The sequence below is a fragment of the Felis catus genome, chromosome B3 (genome assembly GCF_018350175.1).
Source record: "Felis catus isolate Fca126 chromosome B3, F.catus_Fca126_mat1.0, whole genome shotgun sequence".
In the NCBI taxonomy this organism is placed as follows: Eukaryota; Metazoa; Chordata; class Mammalia; order Carnivora; family Felidae; genus Felis; species Felis catus.
In genome coordinates this window covers 854274-869382 of record NC_058373.1, presented here as the reverse complement: position 1 = coordinate 869382, position 15109 = coordinate 854274, and the positions used below count along the sequence as shown (strand labels likewise).

The following is a 15109-nucleotide window of genomic DNA, read 5'->3' as shown; positions in this document are numbered from 1 at the left end:
CTCCTTCCTTCCTTCCTTCCCTACCTCCCTCCCTCCTTCCTTCCCTCCCTCTTCGGGGCCGCGCGGCCGCCCTCCGCCGCCGCCAGCGCGCTGGGCCGGGCCGGGCGCCCCCCTGGGTCCCTCTGCGGCAGCCGGCGGTGCGCGCTCCCCGCCCCGGCGCCCCTCTCGCCCGGCGGCCCGCGCGCCCTGCCGGTGCAGCATGCGGGCGCGGTGACGTTCCCGGATAAATGCCGTGTAACTGTGTAGGCGAATGGGAGCTAAAAATAAGAACGGAAAATCTATCATTAAGGTATCATTGCGCCAGCGCAGCTATTTGAAGGCTCCCATGGTCCCCGGCGCCTGCGTTTGAAGCCCGCCTTTAGGCTTTGGGGGGGTATTTGCAGAAAACTCCCGGCGGCGGCTCGCCAGCTAGACCTCGGGGGCGCAGGGGAGGGGGGTGGCGCCGGTAATTATGGCAACGCGCAAAATGAAACAAAATAAAATGAGCGCTCACCTAACCCCTCCCCCACCGCACCCCCTGTGCGGTCCTCAGGTCGCTGGGGAAGCCGCCAGGAGTGCGGCTGGACCCTGAAATGAATGTGACCCGGCCGTTTACGCAAAGAATAGGACCGAAAGCTCCTTCAGAGCTATTTCGCCAACCACCACCCTCTTCCATGCACATCGGATTAGAAAAATAAAGTACCGGGAGGGAGCCTTTGGAAGAGGAAATGAAAACTGGGACTTAACCCCGGGTCGCCAGTGCGCCGCGGTGGGGCGCAGAGAGGCAGACTCCCAGGATAGCAAGCCTCCGGGGTTCCATGGGGTTAAACGAAAATTGATCTGATTTGGTTTTCAGCACCCGAAGGGGAGCAGGGGAGACCGCGGGGACAGGGGCAGGGTTTGCGCGTGTGCTTGTGTGTGCGTCCGCGTCCGGGGAGGGGGAGGGGGCGCCAAGGTGCAGCCTGCGCGCCGCTCTGCGCCTCGGCGGGCTGCGTGCGTGTCTCTGTCCGCGCTGCTCACACGGGCTCTTCGAGGGATCGGCGTCACATGACTCCGCCTGCCCCTCGCCCGCGCGCAGCTCGCCAGTCCCTCAGTTTGCCCGGCGCCGGGGGAGGGTCGGGCGGCCTCTCCGGGGCCCGGGGGCGCCGCGGGGCGGAGAAGAAGTTCCGGCGGGGAATGGTACATCTCTCTTCCAGAAGCCGCGGCCCGGCGCCAGCTCCCGGAGTGTAGATATTTGGGGGGAGGGGAGAGCGACCAGGAACGAGCGAGCGAGCGAGCGAGCGCCGGAGAGAGGCAGCGCGCCGCGCGCACGGACGGGGGGCCGCGGGGTGTCGCGCGGAGAAGATGTAAGCGCGTGGGGTCTCGCTGGCCTCCGAGCACCATGCAGAAGGGGATCCGGCTGAACGATGGCCACGTCGCGTCCCTGGGACTGCTGGCGCGCAAGGACGGCACGCGCAAAGGCTACCTGAGCAAGCGGAGTTCGGACAACACAAAATGGCAAACCAAGTGGTTCGCGCTGCTGCAGAACCTTCTCTTCTACTTCGAGAGCGACTCGAGCTCGCGGCCCTCGGGGCTCTACCTGCTGGAGGGCTGCGTCTGCGACCGCGCGCCCTCCCCCAAGCCTGCGCTCTCGGCCAAGGAGCCGCTGGAGAAACAGGTGAGGCCGCCGCCGCGTCTGACCTCCCAGCGCCCCCGCCGCGGCCACCCTCGGCACCCCGGGGCCTTCCGCCGGCCCGCGGCGCCCGAACTTTGGTCCCTCCCCTCTGGGCGCCTTCGGTGCGAGCGGAGGCTGGGCCCTGGCGGGCGGGTGACCCCGCGGCGGGCAGAGGGGGCAGGGACTGCGGGCAGGGAGTAGGCGCGGGCTGCGGCTGCCCTTCACCCGGAGAGCTCCGTGGGAGGCGGGGACGCAGGGGCCGAGACGCGGAGGCGCTGGGAGGCGACGGGGTGCGGGAGGAGACGGGGTTCCGGAGGACCGGGGATAGACGATGAATGAGGACCGACATCCAGCCAGAAATGGTGCTCCCCACCCCCACTGCCACCCCGCGGCCCCCGACAGCTCCGACAGTCTGCTCCAGGCCTGGAGAGGGCGAGACGGAGGCGTCCGAGCGCCTGGGTCCCCTGCCCCACCGCCGCTCGGAGTGGAGAGCCCGCCCTAGCTCTGCCGAGTTGGGGGGTGCGGGCCGCTGGGGTCGGTTCGGTGCCATCGGGCGCGATGAGCTCCCGGCCGGCCCCAGGCCCGAGCACCAGACCCGGGTGTGCCAGGAACCCCCTCTGGCGCGCGGGGACCAGGGCCAGGGCTGCTGCGGAGGCCGCGGGACAGGCGGGCGCTGCTCTCCTCCCCCTCCCGCTGCGACTCCGCCACCGCCGCAGTCCCGCTGCCCTCGCGTTTCCCGAGCTGCAGGACTACGGGCCGGGCCTGGATTTGCCCGAGGGCCAGGGCGGGGTGGGGGTGCGCCTCTGGCGTGGAGGGAGGGAGGAGCGACCGAGAGCGAGGGCAATTTTTAAGCTCGATGCGCTCTCCAGAGGCGACCGCTCCGTTTCCATGCCTCTGGGAAGGGAAAGTCAAAGATAGTGGTTCCTAAAATGTCATCGCTGGAAGGGACCCGAGATCCGTGGGGGCTCCAACCAGCTAGCTGTTGCCTGGAGGAGGACGCTGAGGCCCACAGGGAGAAATTCACTTGTCCAGTGTCATACCACCAGTGGGCCGCTCAGGCTCAGGAAAGAGCGCTGGGGTCTCAAAGCCACTGCTGCATGGAGACCAGTGGTGATGGAAGTGGCCCAAGTGTCGGGAATAAAAACCCTGCTGGAACCGGCCCACCGTGTTGTGGGGACGGGTCTGAGCCCGGCGTCTGCAGTACGCCCCTTCCTTCCCTGCCCTTGTCTGCTGGCGTTGGATGATTTCTGGGGACTGGGAAATGTGGACAAGAATATTCGAGGGCCCATCTCTGGGGACGGCAGGCCACACGGCAGGGAGAGGCTCGCCGATGGCAAAAGCTGAGCAGAAAGCAGGCAGCTCCTGGGCTCCAAGCACAGACGGGGCCTAGAGGACTCACCTGGGAGAGCCAGACCCAGGCTGGGCCAAAGACGCCGCTCTCAGCCCTCGATAGGCTGTCTTCACGGGCCTTCCGGAGCATTGCCAACCTTTGCCAGCCCAAGTCCACCTGCGCCTGCCGGCAGCCTGCAGCCCCAGGCCCAGCTGGAGCCCACCTGCATCCCCCACACCGGAGCAGAGCGCTGGACAGGGGGGTGGAGGAAGCTGAGTGGCTGTGAGGCTCCCAGCCTCTGTTCTCAGCCCTCGGAAGCCGGAGGCAGGCCTGAGACTGAATCTCCGCGCCACGACCTCAGCGCACGCGCTCAACTTCTCTGAGCCTCTGTTTTGTAATCTAGCTAATGGAGATAATAGCACCCACTTTTCTGAGATTTCTAGAACGCGGGCAAATAACGTATATGAAAGCATGCTCACAACACGTTTTAGCTGGATCTAAATAAATTGTAGTCGGATCTCCATTACCCACTTGGGCAGGGAATAAAAAAAGGCCAGACACAGAATGTTAAAGCTGAAAGGCAGCTCAGAGAGAGTTCACACATAGCCAAACGGGACCGGAGAGTGGGGGGTCACCTATCCCCACAGGGTAAGTCAGGGCAGAATCAGACCTAGAATTCATCCCGTGTCTAAGAATTCCTGAAAAGGAGATCTTGTGTTGATCCCAAATCAGTCTTGGCTCAGGTAACGAATCATGCTAGCAGCAGATTTTGGACGGGACAGGAGTGCAAAACCCAGAGATGATATGCTCACATGTTAAGGGCTGTGTCCCCAGAATGCCACCGATCGGGCATCCCCAGATGTGTTCAGAGAGCGGGCTCGTGGCGTGAGAAGATTAGGAGGTGACGATCTGATGCGGCCCAGCTCGGGTGCAGATTCCGTTAGGGACATGTGCTTTGGTCTCAGGCACTTGCGTTAGATGTCCCTTCTGTCCCGCTCCGGAGGGGGAAAAGTCCACTCGCCTTCTCTGGCCTGCGCGTGTTTATAAGAATTTGTAACGTTTCGGTTCTAAATTTCAGAGTAAAACCGATAGTCTCAGCAGCTGACCTGTATCTCTCATCGGGTTGGGTGCCCCATGGCACCCCCTGGGGCCCCAGCGTGCGAGCCTGGCTCCGAGCCATCCTGTCACCGGGCCTGCCTGGCATTTGGGCCCACAGGAAGCCCGGACTCGGAGCCGGCTGGGCGTGTGGTGGGGTGCCCTGGTCAGGGCCTCGGAGGTGCCCAGGCTGACCGGACCGGCCGGTATCTGTGAAGCCGCCGTGTTACCAGGATGTCTTTGTGTTGGGTCGAAGCAGGTGGCTTCCCCCCGGACAGGCAGGAATGCGTCAGGAACAGAGCACATAGTAGGTGCACAGGGAGCACCCGTAGAGCCGAACTCGGGGTCTCTCGTGTTAATTCAACGCTTCGTGCCCCGGGGCCTGCTGCGTGCTAGGTCCGGGCCCTGTCGCTGTGTCGCGGGCCTAGGAAGCTGGATGGTCACGGCCCCCAGACCCCAAATACGGGCACTCGCCTGGTACAGATTCTCCAGCAGGACGGAATGCAGGTGCTCTGGGAGCCCAGACCCCAGCACCAGGCTCAGCCTCGGGGGATGCCCTGGCCTCTGGCTGCTTCCGTGCGGGTCTGACCGCACCTCATGCAGCCCCGGTGTGCTGGAGCCCTGACCTGGGACCCCACACCTCATGAAGGCGGACTGGCACGGCCGCCATCACCTCCTGCCCCTGCTCGCTCAGTGCTGACTTCCTCTTCTCCCAACCCCGGTGCCCTGGACTTCGGGTTTGGAATCAGCCTCCCTACAGGCTGACCCTTGGTGTGGGAGCCGTGCTCTGGCCTTGAGCGCCCCACCCTCGTGCTGAGCCCCCTGAAATACAGCTTCCGGCCTCAGCTTCTCACCAGGCAACCCTGCCCATCCAACCCCAGCCCCTTCCTCGCCCCACCAACCACAGGGGGTCCAGCCGCGGACCCCAGGCTCTTCCCGATTCACTTAGGACAGATGGGAAGGGACACAGACCCCTTCCACGGGAACCTCAGCACTGATGTGGGTGGAGGCTCCAGAGGCCGGGGGGGTGGGGGAGCCCAGAGCACCGATTGTCCCCCCTCCCCCCAACCGGGTGCCTTTCCCCGGAGATAAGGTGGAGCCCCATTCCCGCTCCTCACGGGACGTGTTCCTGGTCGGCCTGGAGCGTTCACATCAACAACAGTCCTAAAGCTGCGAGCGTGCCCGATTTACAGATGAGGAAACTGGCTGGCGGTGCCACCGGCAAGGCGGGGGCCGAGCTGAGACTCCTCGGGCTCTCCCGGTCCGCAGCTACGGCACCGTCTTCGCCACGAAGCTTGCCCTCCCGTTGCTCTAGCACATTCAGCTTCTCGGCCAATCAGAAAACTGCAAACCTGGAGGGAGGGGGTGAGGTTGTGCCGGAAGCAGCCCCCTGAGACGCAGAACCGGGGCCCGGACTGCGGACGCTGGCTCCTGCAGAAGGGACCACGGTGCGCACCCCCCCCCCCGACCCGGCAGGTGCGGGGCCCCAGGGTTAACTGTGTGGGGTGCCCGTTCCATCCCCCCTACGTCTCTAGAGCTGAAACGAGGTTGAAGAGGCTCGGTAATTATACCTTAACTGGGACAAGGAAATGCCAGGTCACTGCTCGTCTGCTTGGTGACAGTGGGGTGATGGGACCGGACCAGAGGACACACAGCTGCACTAAAATACACTACCATTTGTGTAGCAAACGTTCGGGCTCGAGGCGCCAGACCCAGGCTCAGTCCTGCGGCTACAGAGAAAAATAAAGCTTAATGTTGGTCTTCAAAGAGCTCGCGGTGGGGTGGGGAGCCCTCCCCGGGCTCACTCCCATAGTTATGGCCAAGTGTTGGGAGCTCTCCCTCCCCTGCTTCGTGCCCAGCTGGGGTCGCTGAACACCCTCGCTCACGCTGTCCCCCTCACCCCCCCTCCACACAGCCCCCACCAGGGTGGTCTAACCGCATGTCAGGTCGCGGCACCAAGCCTGTGAGGCCATCAGTGGCTCCCGCTGCCTTTAGGAAAAAATGCGAACTCCCAGCCATGACCGGGGGCACCCTCGGGACCCAGCCTCTGCCCCCCCCAGCCCTGCCCCACAGTCCACATTTTGCCCCTCCACACCTTGCACCAGCCTCTGCTTTCCTACCTCAGGGCCTTAGCAGATACTTCCTCCGCCTGGAATGACCTCCCAGCCCAGGCCCTTCAGTGACCAAGTCCTGCCTCTGAGGTCTCAGTGTAGAAGCCACCTCCTTAGGCTTCTCTCACCACACACCGGGGCTTTTCTCCATCCACGCCATTGTCACGGTCTGCAAAGACCGTGTGTTTGGCTGGTGGTTTGTGAGTGGACACCACCCCCAGAACGCAGGTGCAGGAAATCGGGGGAAACCCCCCCCAGAACACAGGTGCAGAAGATCAGGGGACACCCCCCCTCCAGAACACAGGTGCAGGAGATCGGGGCCAGCCAGGGCAGAGGCCGATGGGGCTGTCGTAGCTAGTACTTGGGGGGCCGGCAGCAGCCGGGTCTTTACAACAGAGACTGTTTACAGACGCTGAGGTGCCCCTGGCAGGACCTGCGGTCCAGCTGGACAGGGTGGAACCTGACGTCCGACTCCCGACCTCAGCCTGGGGCAGACTCAGTGCCACCAGCAGAGAGAGATATGGGAGGGGAGCAGACCCGGGGTGGGGGTGGTGGATGATGGCAAGTCCATCCCAGGAGGTCAAGGGTCAAATGTGAGGTGACCCCAGGTGTGGTGACTGCAGGTGCAGTGACCCCAAGTGTGGGGAGGCTACTCACAGAGACAGAGGCCGCCAGGCAAGCAGGGTAGGCGCCGGCAGGCTGGACTGCTAGAAGGGGGCGCTCGGAGGGTCTGGCTGGACCGACACGTGCCCGGCCTGGCCCGTCCACTGTCCCTGCCCCCTCAGCAAAGGCAGCCAGCACCGTGGACGCCGACTTGCCGGGGTGCCCGTACCCACAGCTCGGTTCCTGACGCTTCCAAGAGAGTTCTGTCACTGCACCCTCGTGGAAGGAGGACCGGGGCCCAGAGCGTTTGCCAAGGCCCGAGAGCGGAGGTCGGGTTTGAGCCTCCTGTCCACCCGGTGACTGTGACGCGACACACAGGCCCCTCTCCTCGGCCCCTAATCTACGGCTTCCCTGCCATCTGAGGAGCCCTGGGGCTTCTGCAGGGACCCTCGGTGACCACCATCAGGGCAGTGGAGTGGGGGCCGCAGCCCTCATCAGAGGGAGCAGCCCCACTTTTAACCACTGTCCGTAGTAGGGGCCCACGTGAAACGTCATCTTTACTAGTGGCTTCAGGAAGTTTCATCTTCACCCAAAGGCAGCGCTCTGCGGCCTGAGCTCTCGCATAGAGTGAAGGTGGACTCGGCCGCGGGTGACCTTGTCACCGAGCGCTTCGCGACGCTAGACCAGTGAGCACAGGAGAGTGGGGAACGCGGTTCGCGGAGCACCTCCGATCCGTGCCGGGCACCAGGGTGCGGTTTCACGTCCGGCCCCTGCTGAGTCCTCTCAGCAGCCACTGCTAACCCATTCTTGAGACGACAAAACTGAGGCTCAGAGACGTCAGGGACTCCCTCGGGATCACAGAGAGCGTGCGGCAGAGCCGGCAGGCGGACCCGGGCCCCTCGCCCGCCTGCCTCCGGGACCTGAGCCCTCCGCCACGCTCAGCACACAGGCCTGGGCCGGGGGCGGTGGTGGAGTTTACCATTCTCTGCCAAGAAAAAGAATCAGCAAGTGAAAATATGTCACTGTCGCTCCGGTGACTTCTACGAAGCAGCTTCTGTTTCTGCTTGGGTGGGAGCCTCGCAATTCGAATCCCATGAGCGTCAAGGCCAAGACAGGCATCCACATCCCACGGTCCGGTCTCCCCGGAACCCGTGGGAGCCCGGAGCCGGCGCCCATGTGCACACAGCCAAGAACAGGACTCAGCCCCCTGAAGTGTATGCGGGAGAGCCGGGGACACGTGGACCCGGGAGGAGCCCAGACGCCTCCGCGTGGGCACCTGTGGTGCAGTGGGCATGCCCACCCCCTCCCCAGAGAGGGGCACACGGCCCCTCAGATGCAGAGCCCGGTCGTCAGCTCGCTCACTGAGGACGAGCCACCCCGCCCAGGCAGGGAGGCAGCATTAGGTGGTAGCCACGGGCTTCGAGCCACGCGGACCGGCGTTCCTGCGGGTTCTGCCCCCTCGTAGCTGGGGGGTGGTCACGCTCCCTGAGCCCCGGCCTGCCTGCTTGTGAGGTGGAGGCCGTGATGGAGCCTCCCTCGGCCCCCTGCTCCGAGGCTTCAACCAGTGGCTCTTTGAAAAGCGCTGGCACAGCCCAGTGGGTCTCGTCAGTAAGCGCTGGCTGCTGCGGCTTCGGGTTCCGCCTGCGTGACCGGCCTCTCGCTCAGCGGAGCGGCGACCCCGGGGCCTGGCGGCTCTGACGGGCTTGCAGCCAGTGACAGCAGGCCCTGAGCCCGGATATCAAGATGGGTGGGAATTCTTCACCTGGAGAACCTGGGCGCTTCTGGAAAGGTCTCGGCAAGTCTGTCCCTGGCGCGGGGACGGGGAGCGATGCCCGCAGGAGCTCGTTCGTCCCTGCTGGCCACCCCAGCCCCGTCCGTCTTGCCCCCTGCACGTCTCACACCCACCCACTTGGCGTCTGCCTCCCCCAGCTCTGGTCCAGGCTGCCGTCCCCCCTCACCGGGACGCGGGGGTGGCCTCCGGGCCGTGCACTAGTCAGGACGGGCCGCGCTCAGCTGCCGTAACAACCGCCATCTGCGTGAACGCGGGAACGTGCGTCTCTTGTCGGTGCCTCTCCCGCCCCGTGCGCCTGGCGCCGTGATCACTGGGGGCCCAGGCTGATGGAGATTCGTGCTGACACCTGCCTCCGCGGCCACCCCCCCCCCCAGGAGTGACCCGCTCTGGCCTCAGCTCAGTGGACGAGGCCAGTCACGTGGCTTCAGCCCAGTGGCAGCAGGCAAGTGCCGGCCTCCTGTGCCTGCGGGCGGAGCTGCGGTGTCCCCGCCGTCTGCCTCCAGCCTCTGTGTCCCGCAGGCCATCTGCCTGGGTGCAGCCAGAGCATCCGCGACACACAGTTCCCCCTCACACACATTCCCAGCAGCGGGGGGAAGGCCAGGCGCCTCACGGCGGGCGTAACGGCAGGAGGCAGAAGCCGGGCTCAGCCCAGTGGTTTCACACTTGCAGGGGCAGGTCCGGGCCAGGCCTCCCTTTTTCCTGATGCTCAGTGACCGTCATCCCTAGGCAGGCGCCAGGAGAAGCACTTTGGCCACCGGGTTTCCCCTGAAGTAATGAGGAAGAGAATTCTAGAAGCAGAAGTGGCATTCTGTTCCGCAGAGTTGCTGGTGCCTCCTGGGAGCCAGGCCCGTGCTGCCCAGGGCCAGGAGGATGGGACAGAAGGAAGGGCCTGCCCTGGAGGGGCTCGCCGTCCAGCGAGGCACCCCCCCCCACGAGGAGCCCCCCCCACCGCTTCCGGTAGACAGAGGCAGCACAGGGGGGCCAGTGCCGGTGCAGAGCAGAGCCCGGGTCTGTGGGAGCCCAGCCGGGGGGCAGCAGGGCAGCTTGGGCAGGAAGGGACCCGTGGGACATCGCATGGGGGCCGTAGGGGCCCGCTGAGGCCCGTGTGCCCAGCTACTGAGCCGGCCCTTCCCCCCAAGAAGTTTCCCACCGGGTTCCTGACAGAGGCCGACGCCACACTGGAGCCTGTTCCTGAATTCGGCAAACGTCCTGAGATCTGGTCGGTGGCAGGGCCAGGCCGGGACAGGTCTGCAGGGGGGTGGCGATGGACTGAAAGATGTTCGTGCCGGACCAGCCACGCAGGACCTCCGTGGCCCTGGCTCCTCGGGCAGGAGTAGCTTCAGACAGAGACCACCCGGCAGTAGAGGCTCGTCGAGGCTGACACAGGTCCCAGGCCTCGGGCTGAGCACTGCCTAGTTCAAGGCTGACTCTGAGGGGGGCCGGCCCTGTAGCCACTCATCCCCGTTCTGGCCGGGCCGGCAGTGAGCCGTGAGGTGTCGGCAGCAGCGGGGCTCAGTCCCGGCTGGGGAGGGCCGCAGGGACACACAGCCCAAGCCCCATGGGAGGCGGGAGCTGGATGGGGCCTGAGACAGACACGTGGCCCCGGGACCGGGCAGATCCCGGTGCGGTAACCAGGCCCTGGGAGGATTCCAGCTGGAGAGCTCCGAGGCCCCTCGGAGCAGGGGCAGGATCCAGACCCCTCGCATGCCGTATGGGACAGGGCGGGGCATCAGGAGCGGGACAGCTGGTCGGTCCAAGGAGTGACGCGGGAGCACCACCGGCCCGGGGAGGCCAGTCCTTCCAGCGAGCAGGCCCGCTCGGGAAAGCTATACTAGTGGAGTGCCATGTGGCGGGCACGAGACTGGCATGGCTGGGGCAGCAGCCAGCATTTGAGGAGCGAGTTCTGTGCTGCAGAAGCAGTGGGGGTGGGGGGGAGCTGAGGACACTCCGGGGTGACCTGGCCCGGGTGGGACGGGACCCCTCCCTGCAGGGGCCAGGGAACAGGGCGGCCTCCCTGGGAAGTCTGACCGTGAGAGGTATGGAAGGGACCTGAGGGGGAGCCTGGATGGACGGCCCTTATGCAGCGGGTGGGGGTGGGGGGTCCAGGCCAGGGCGTGTCCACACACGCACACACACATGTGCACGAGAACACTCCGGGTTCTCCGGCACAGCCCCCTCTGGACCGGGAAAAGCAGCATCCAGCAGAGAGGTCCGGCCGAGGCCCAGGGCCAGCTGGACCACAATCCCGAAGGAGGAGCGGGAGGGAAGAGCCAGGACCTGTTGGGGGACAGGGCACAGAGTTGAGCAGGAACAGTGCGTCCGTCGCTCAGCTAGAAGCAGGGGGCAAGCAGGATGGAGACAGGGGCCAGGGGGAGCACAGGGGGCTGTTCAGTGGTCCACGTGGGCGGAGCTGAAGCCTCGAAGCAGGGCGTGGCACGGGATGGGGGAAGGCACAGCCTCTGGAGATTCCAGAGTGAGACCCTTGCTGGCCAGCTGAATATCAGGAATGAGAAGAGATGGGAAGTGGAGTGTTGCACGGGCCGCCAGCCATTGCCTGCTCGACCTTGGCACAGCTGCGACCCCTGGGTTCATGACCCCCAAGCCTCTCGAGTACGCACTCGCGCGGGGGGGGGGGTTGGGATCAGGGTGGGCATTTTTTGTTTTGAAACAACAGTTGTGGGCTCTCAGGGCTCTGGAGGCCAGCGGTCTGAAGTTGGGGCCATGCTCCCTCGGACGTCCCAGGGAAGAACTTCCCTGACCTCCTCCAGCTTCTGATGGCTTCTGGCAACCCCCGGTGCTCCTTGACCCACAGACGCAGCTCTCTGACCTCTGCCCGTCTCTTCACTTGGCTTTCTCCCTGTGTGTCTTTGCCCAGCTGTCAGCGCAGAGCCCGACACGGGGCTCGAACTCAAACCGTGAGACCATGACCTGAGCCGAAGTCAGACACTTAACCGACTGAGCCGCCCAGGCGCCCCAAGACCTTATTTTCAAATAAGGTCACAGTCACAGATTCCAGGGGGTTTTGAAGGCTGCTGTTGCACAGCTCGCGAACGCACACGCGTGTGTGTTTCCTGGGAACTTGCCACCAGTAGTTTGATTAGACCCCCCCGCTTAGACTTGCAAAGGATTTGATTGGTTCGAAACCCATTATTAAGCACTTTTATGAACCACGAACTCTCACATTATCTCTGTGAGGTGGGCGATAACCTTCCCCGTTTTGTGAAAGAGAAAACGATCTAATAGATCTTCAGAATCTGAAAACCAAAGGGCTCCGTGGTGGCGTAAGTTCCAGGAAATATCCTTTGTCGCAGGACTGCGCGGGGCCTTTACGATGTGAGTAGGCCTCCGGGGGTCCCCGAGAGCCAAGGACTTCCATCGTGAAAGGCCAGTGCCCGCCCCCTCACGGCCAGCCCCGCCGCCCGAGCCTGGGGAGCACAGTGTCACCTGCCTTGTGGCTTTGCTGTTAATTAATAAGCCTGGCTTCTGTGCCACGCTGACAGATGTGTGACAGATGTGTTCAGTCACCCATTCAGCAAATGGGGGCTGCTCCGTGCCAAGGCCAAGGCACAATGCCGAGCTCCAGGGGCATGTCTTGGTCAGGAATCGTTTAGCGGAAACAGGAGCTTGTTCAGATCAGCTTAAGCAAAGGGAAGGACTTTGTTGGAAGAGCCGCGGTGGTGACGCATGAAGCCTCGGAGAACACCTGTGTGCGGCCTCCGTGGCCTGGACCGGGAACACGCCTCTGCCCAGCCCCCTCGCTACCCAGTCCCCGTCCCGGCTTCTCTCTGAGACACTTGTTTCCTTCTGTGCCTTCTCTCTGGCTCTTGGTGGTCACCATGCCCAGCCCCTCGGCTGCCTCTCCACGTCACCGTTGCAAACACCTGACACCCTGGGTGTGACCGCTGGGGCACCTGCCCACGGCCGCCCCAGGGCTGCGCTCCCGGTGGGCGAGGGGCGGGCGGCAGGGGAAGTGCTTCTGCCCGGGCATTGCCCCCTCGGGGTTCCCAGCACTGGGTGGACATCGAGACTAGCCACCCCAAGCCCATCCCCCTGCCCGGACCCTCTGCCCCTGGTCCTGCTTTAACAGGTCTCAGGAGGGGCCTGAGTGTGCGGGGCCCAGAATGAGCCTCTCCGCTCTCCCGGAAAGACCACTACCAAGCCATCACAGGGGCGCCCGGGGGGCTCAGTTGGTTAAGCGGCCAACTTGATTTCAGCTCAAGTCATGATCTCTTGGTTCGTGAGTTTGAGTCCCGGGTCGGGCTCCACGCTGATGGTACAGAGTCTGCTTGGGATTCCCTCTCCCTCTCTCTTTCTCTGCTCCTTCCCCTCTCTCTCTCTCAAAAATAAACAAACTTAAAAAAAAAAAAAAAAGCCCTCACAGTGCAAACTGATAATGGCTTTGTGGGGGGAGAAGAGGGATTGTGGGAGCGCCTGGCAGTGCAGAATGAGCAGGAAAGAGACGAGCTAAGCTCTGGGTCCAAAGAGCAGCAGGCCTTCTGAAGGCCTTTCACGTTTGTCATCAATAGCCGTGAGGTGACCAGTGTGCGGGCCACCGTGGGAACCGAACACACGTGGGTTGGATTCGTGCATGAAGAATCCCCCAGGCAGAGAGTGAACACGGGAAAACTTTGTTTCCCACGATGGATACCACCTGTGTGCCCCTGTGGCACCTGTGTCCCCATGAGAGAGAAGAGGCTGCCCGGTGTCCCCCTGGCTCTGAGCACCGCCAGACACACCCGGCCCTGCCATCTGGGGGGGTGACCCTCCGTCCTGCTTGGCCCAGGACTCCCGTGGTCGGCACTGGAGGTCTGTCCTTCGGGAGCCCCTTGGTCGGGGGCAGCGTGGGGCAGTGGTCACCCTGCCCGCCAGCTGGGCGTCCTGCTGGGTGTCCTGGACGGCGGAGAAAGCAGGAGGCGGGGGCCCTGCCAGCCACCCACCCCCAGCTGCCGGGGGCTCCTGTCTGCTCAGCCGCCCTGGATGGTAGAAGCTTGTGACCCGGGCCTGAGGACCCCAGGAACACCGTGCCTGGGCAGGACGTGCCTGCCACCAGCAGGCAGTGGGAGCTGTTGGGTGGGCAAAGCCCCTGGACGTGGTGAGGCCCCTGAAAGAATCCTGGAGCTGTTGTAACGGTCTGGCTTTGAGGCTCAGAGTGTTTCTGGATCCATCGCAACCTTCAAGTCAAGGTGCCCACCTCTTCAGGTCTAGGGACGCTCTGGTCTGTCCTGGATGTGGAGGCCCCCGCGTGGACTTCTGGGCCCTTCCCTGCAGCCCTGGACGCTCCCGGGGTCGCTCATCGAGCCTGCTTCCGTAACAAGGTCAAGTGTGGTCCAGTGGCAGGTTCGCCTCCGTGGCACCTGTGGGTCTGTTCCGGCAACTCCCGTGAGACCTGTTAAGATTCTGTACAGAATCCTCCTCCCCGAGGAGGCCCCAGCTTTGTGTCTGAGTTTATCCCATATCCTCGATGACGTGTAATGTGTGAGTACTGACCCCTCCCCACATGGCGTCCTGGGGAAGCCACACGTGTGGCCCTGCATCGCACCAGAAAGCTTTGGGGTGTCCCCACCGCTGATTCCAGAACGATGCTGCCGTTCTGTAGAGGGATCCGTCCCACGTGGTCACGTTGTCGTGGTAGGTGTGACGCGGGTCCTGCCCTGTGGTCATGTTGAGGCCCACGTATTATTCTGGTTGAGTTCAGACTTTGAGAAGCCCCAGAGTGGTCCTGCTTGGTCGGGCACCATTCTGGGTGTGCCTGACGTGTGGTCCTGGTCACGTCCCAGTGGGCCCCTCGCCCCAGTACGTGTGCCGTCCACCCTGCAACTCTGTGGGGCCCACCTCTGGCCTCTGCTCGGCCTTGTCTCTCTGGGGAGGCCCAGGGGTGGTTCAAGCTGTCAGGGCCGACCTGAGGTCTGTCTGAGCTTGGATCCGACACCATCTGAGGCTGTGGGACCATCTTAAGAGCTCCGGTGGTCCCCGGGGTCACTGTTCCTCCCTAGAAAAGGCTGATGTTGGCAGCGTTTATCCAGAACCCCAGAAACACCCAGCTCCGTTCTAGACTGCCAGCCGCGTGAGGTCCTCAGGTAGTTGGGGATAGGACATCCTGGTTCTGGAAGACTCCGGTGAGCTGGGCTGGTCCCACTGACGCCGTGGATCCTGGGACCTGAGCCAGAGCAGGTCGGCGACCCCTCCTCCCTCGCCCAGCCCGCACCCTAACCGCAGACCATACTGCTCCGGGATCCGGAAAGCCTGTCCCAAACCCACCCGAACGAGCCAGAAAGGAGCTGAGGGAGAGGAGAGTGAGGCAGAGGCAGAGCACATGTGTCCAGACTTCTGCACCAGGAGGAGAGAAACGGGGAGCCCCTGATCTGACTGCAGCCTGTCACCAGCCTGAGAGGGAGGAACTGACCAACAGGGGAGCTGTGCGGGGTGCTCCTTCCTGCAGCCCCGGCCAGCCGACCTCACCTTCCCTGCGGAAGGAGGCCGAGAGGTGTGGGAGAGGGACTCGGTGAGGGTAGAGACCCAAGGGGCAGGGACAGACCCAGCGAGAA

At 64.0% G+C, this 15109-nt stretch overlaps 1 protein-coding gene across 2 annotated transcripts in view; it reads left to right on the top strand.

The window, feature by feature from the left end:
- The first annotated feature begins 204 nt into the window (after positions 1 to 204).
- RASGRF1 (Ras protein specific guanine nucleotide releasing factor 1) overlaps positions 205 to 15109 on the top strand; it is a 98643-nt gene continuing 83738 nt past the window's right edge. Inside the window, exon 1 of one of the 2 annotated variants that reach the window (XM_019831755.3) lies at positions 205 to 289. In XM_019831755.3, coding sequence (XP_019687314.2) covers positions 251 to 289 — 39 coding nt within the window. In that variant the 5' untranslated portion in view covers positions 205 to 250. Of the gene's footprint in view, positions 290 to 1061; positions 1637 to 15109 lie in introns of those variants that run through there. The other variant, XM_011282702.4, reaches the window with a different exon arrangement.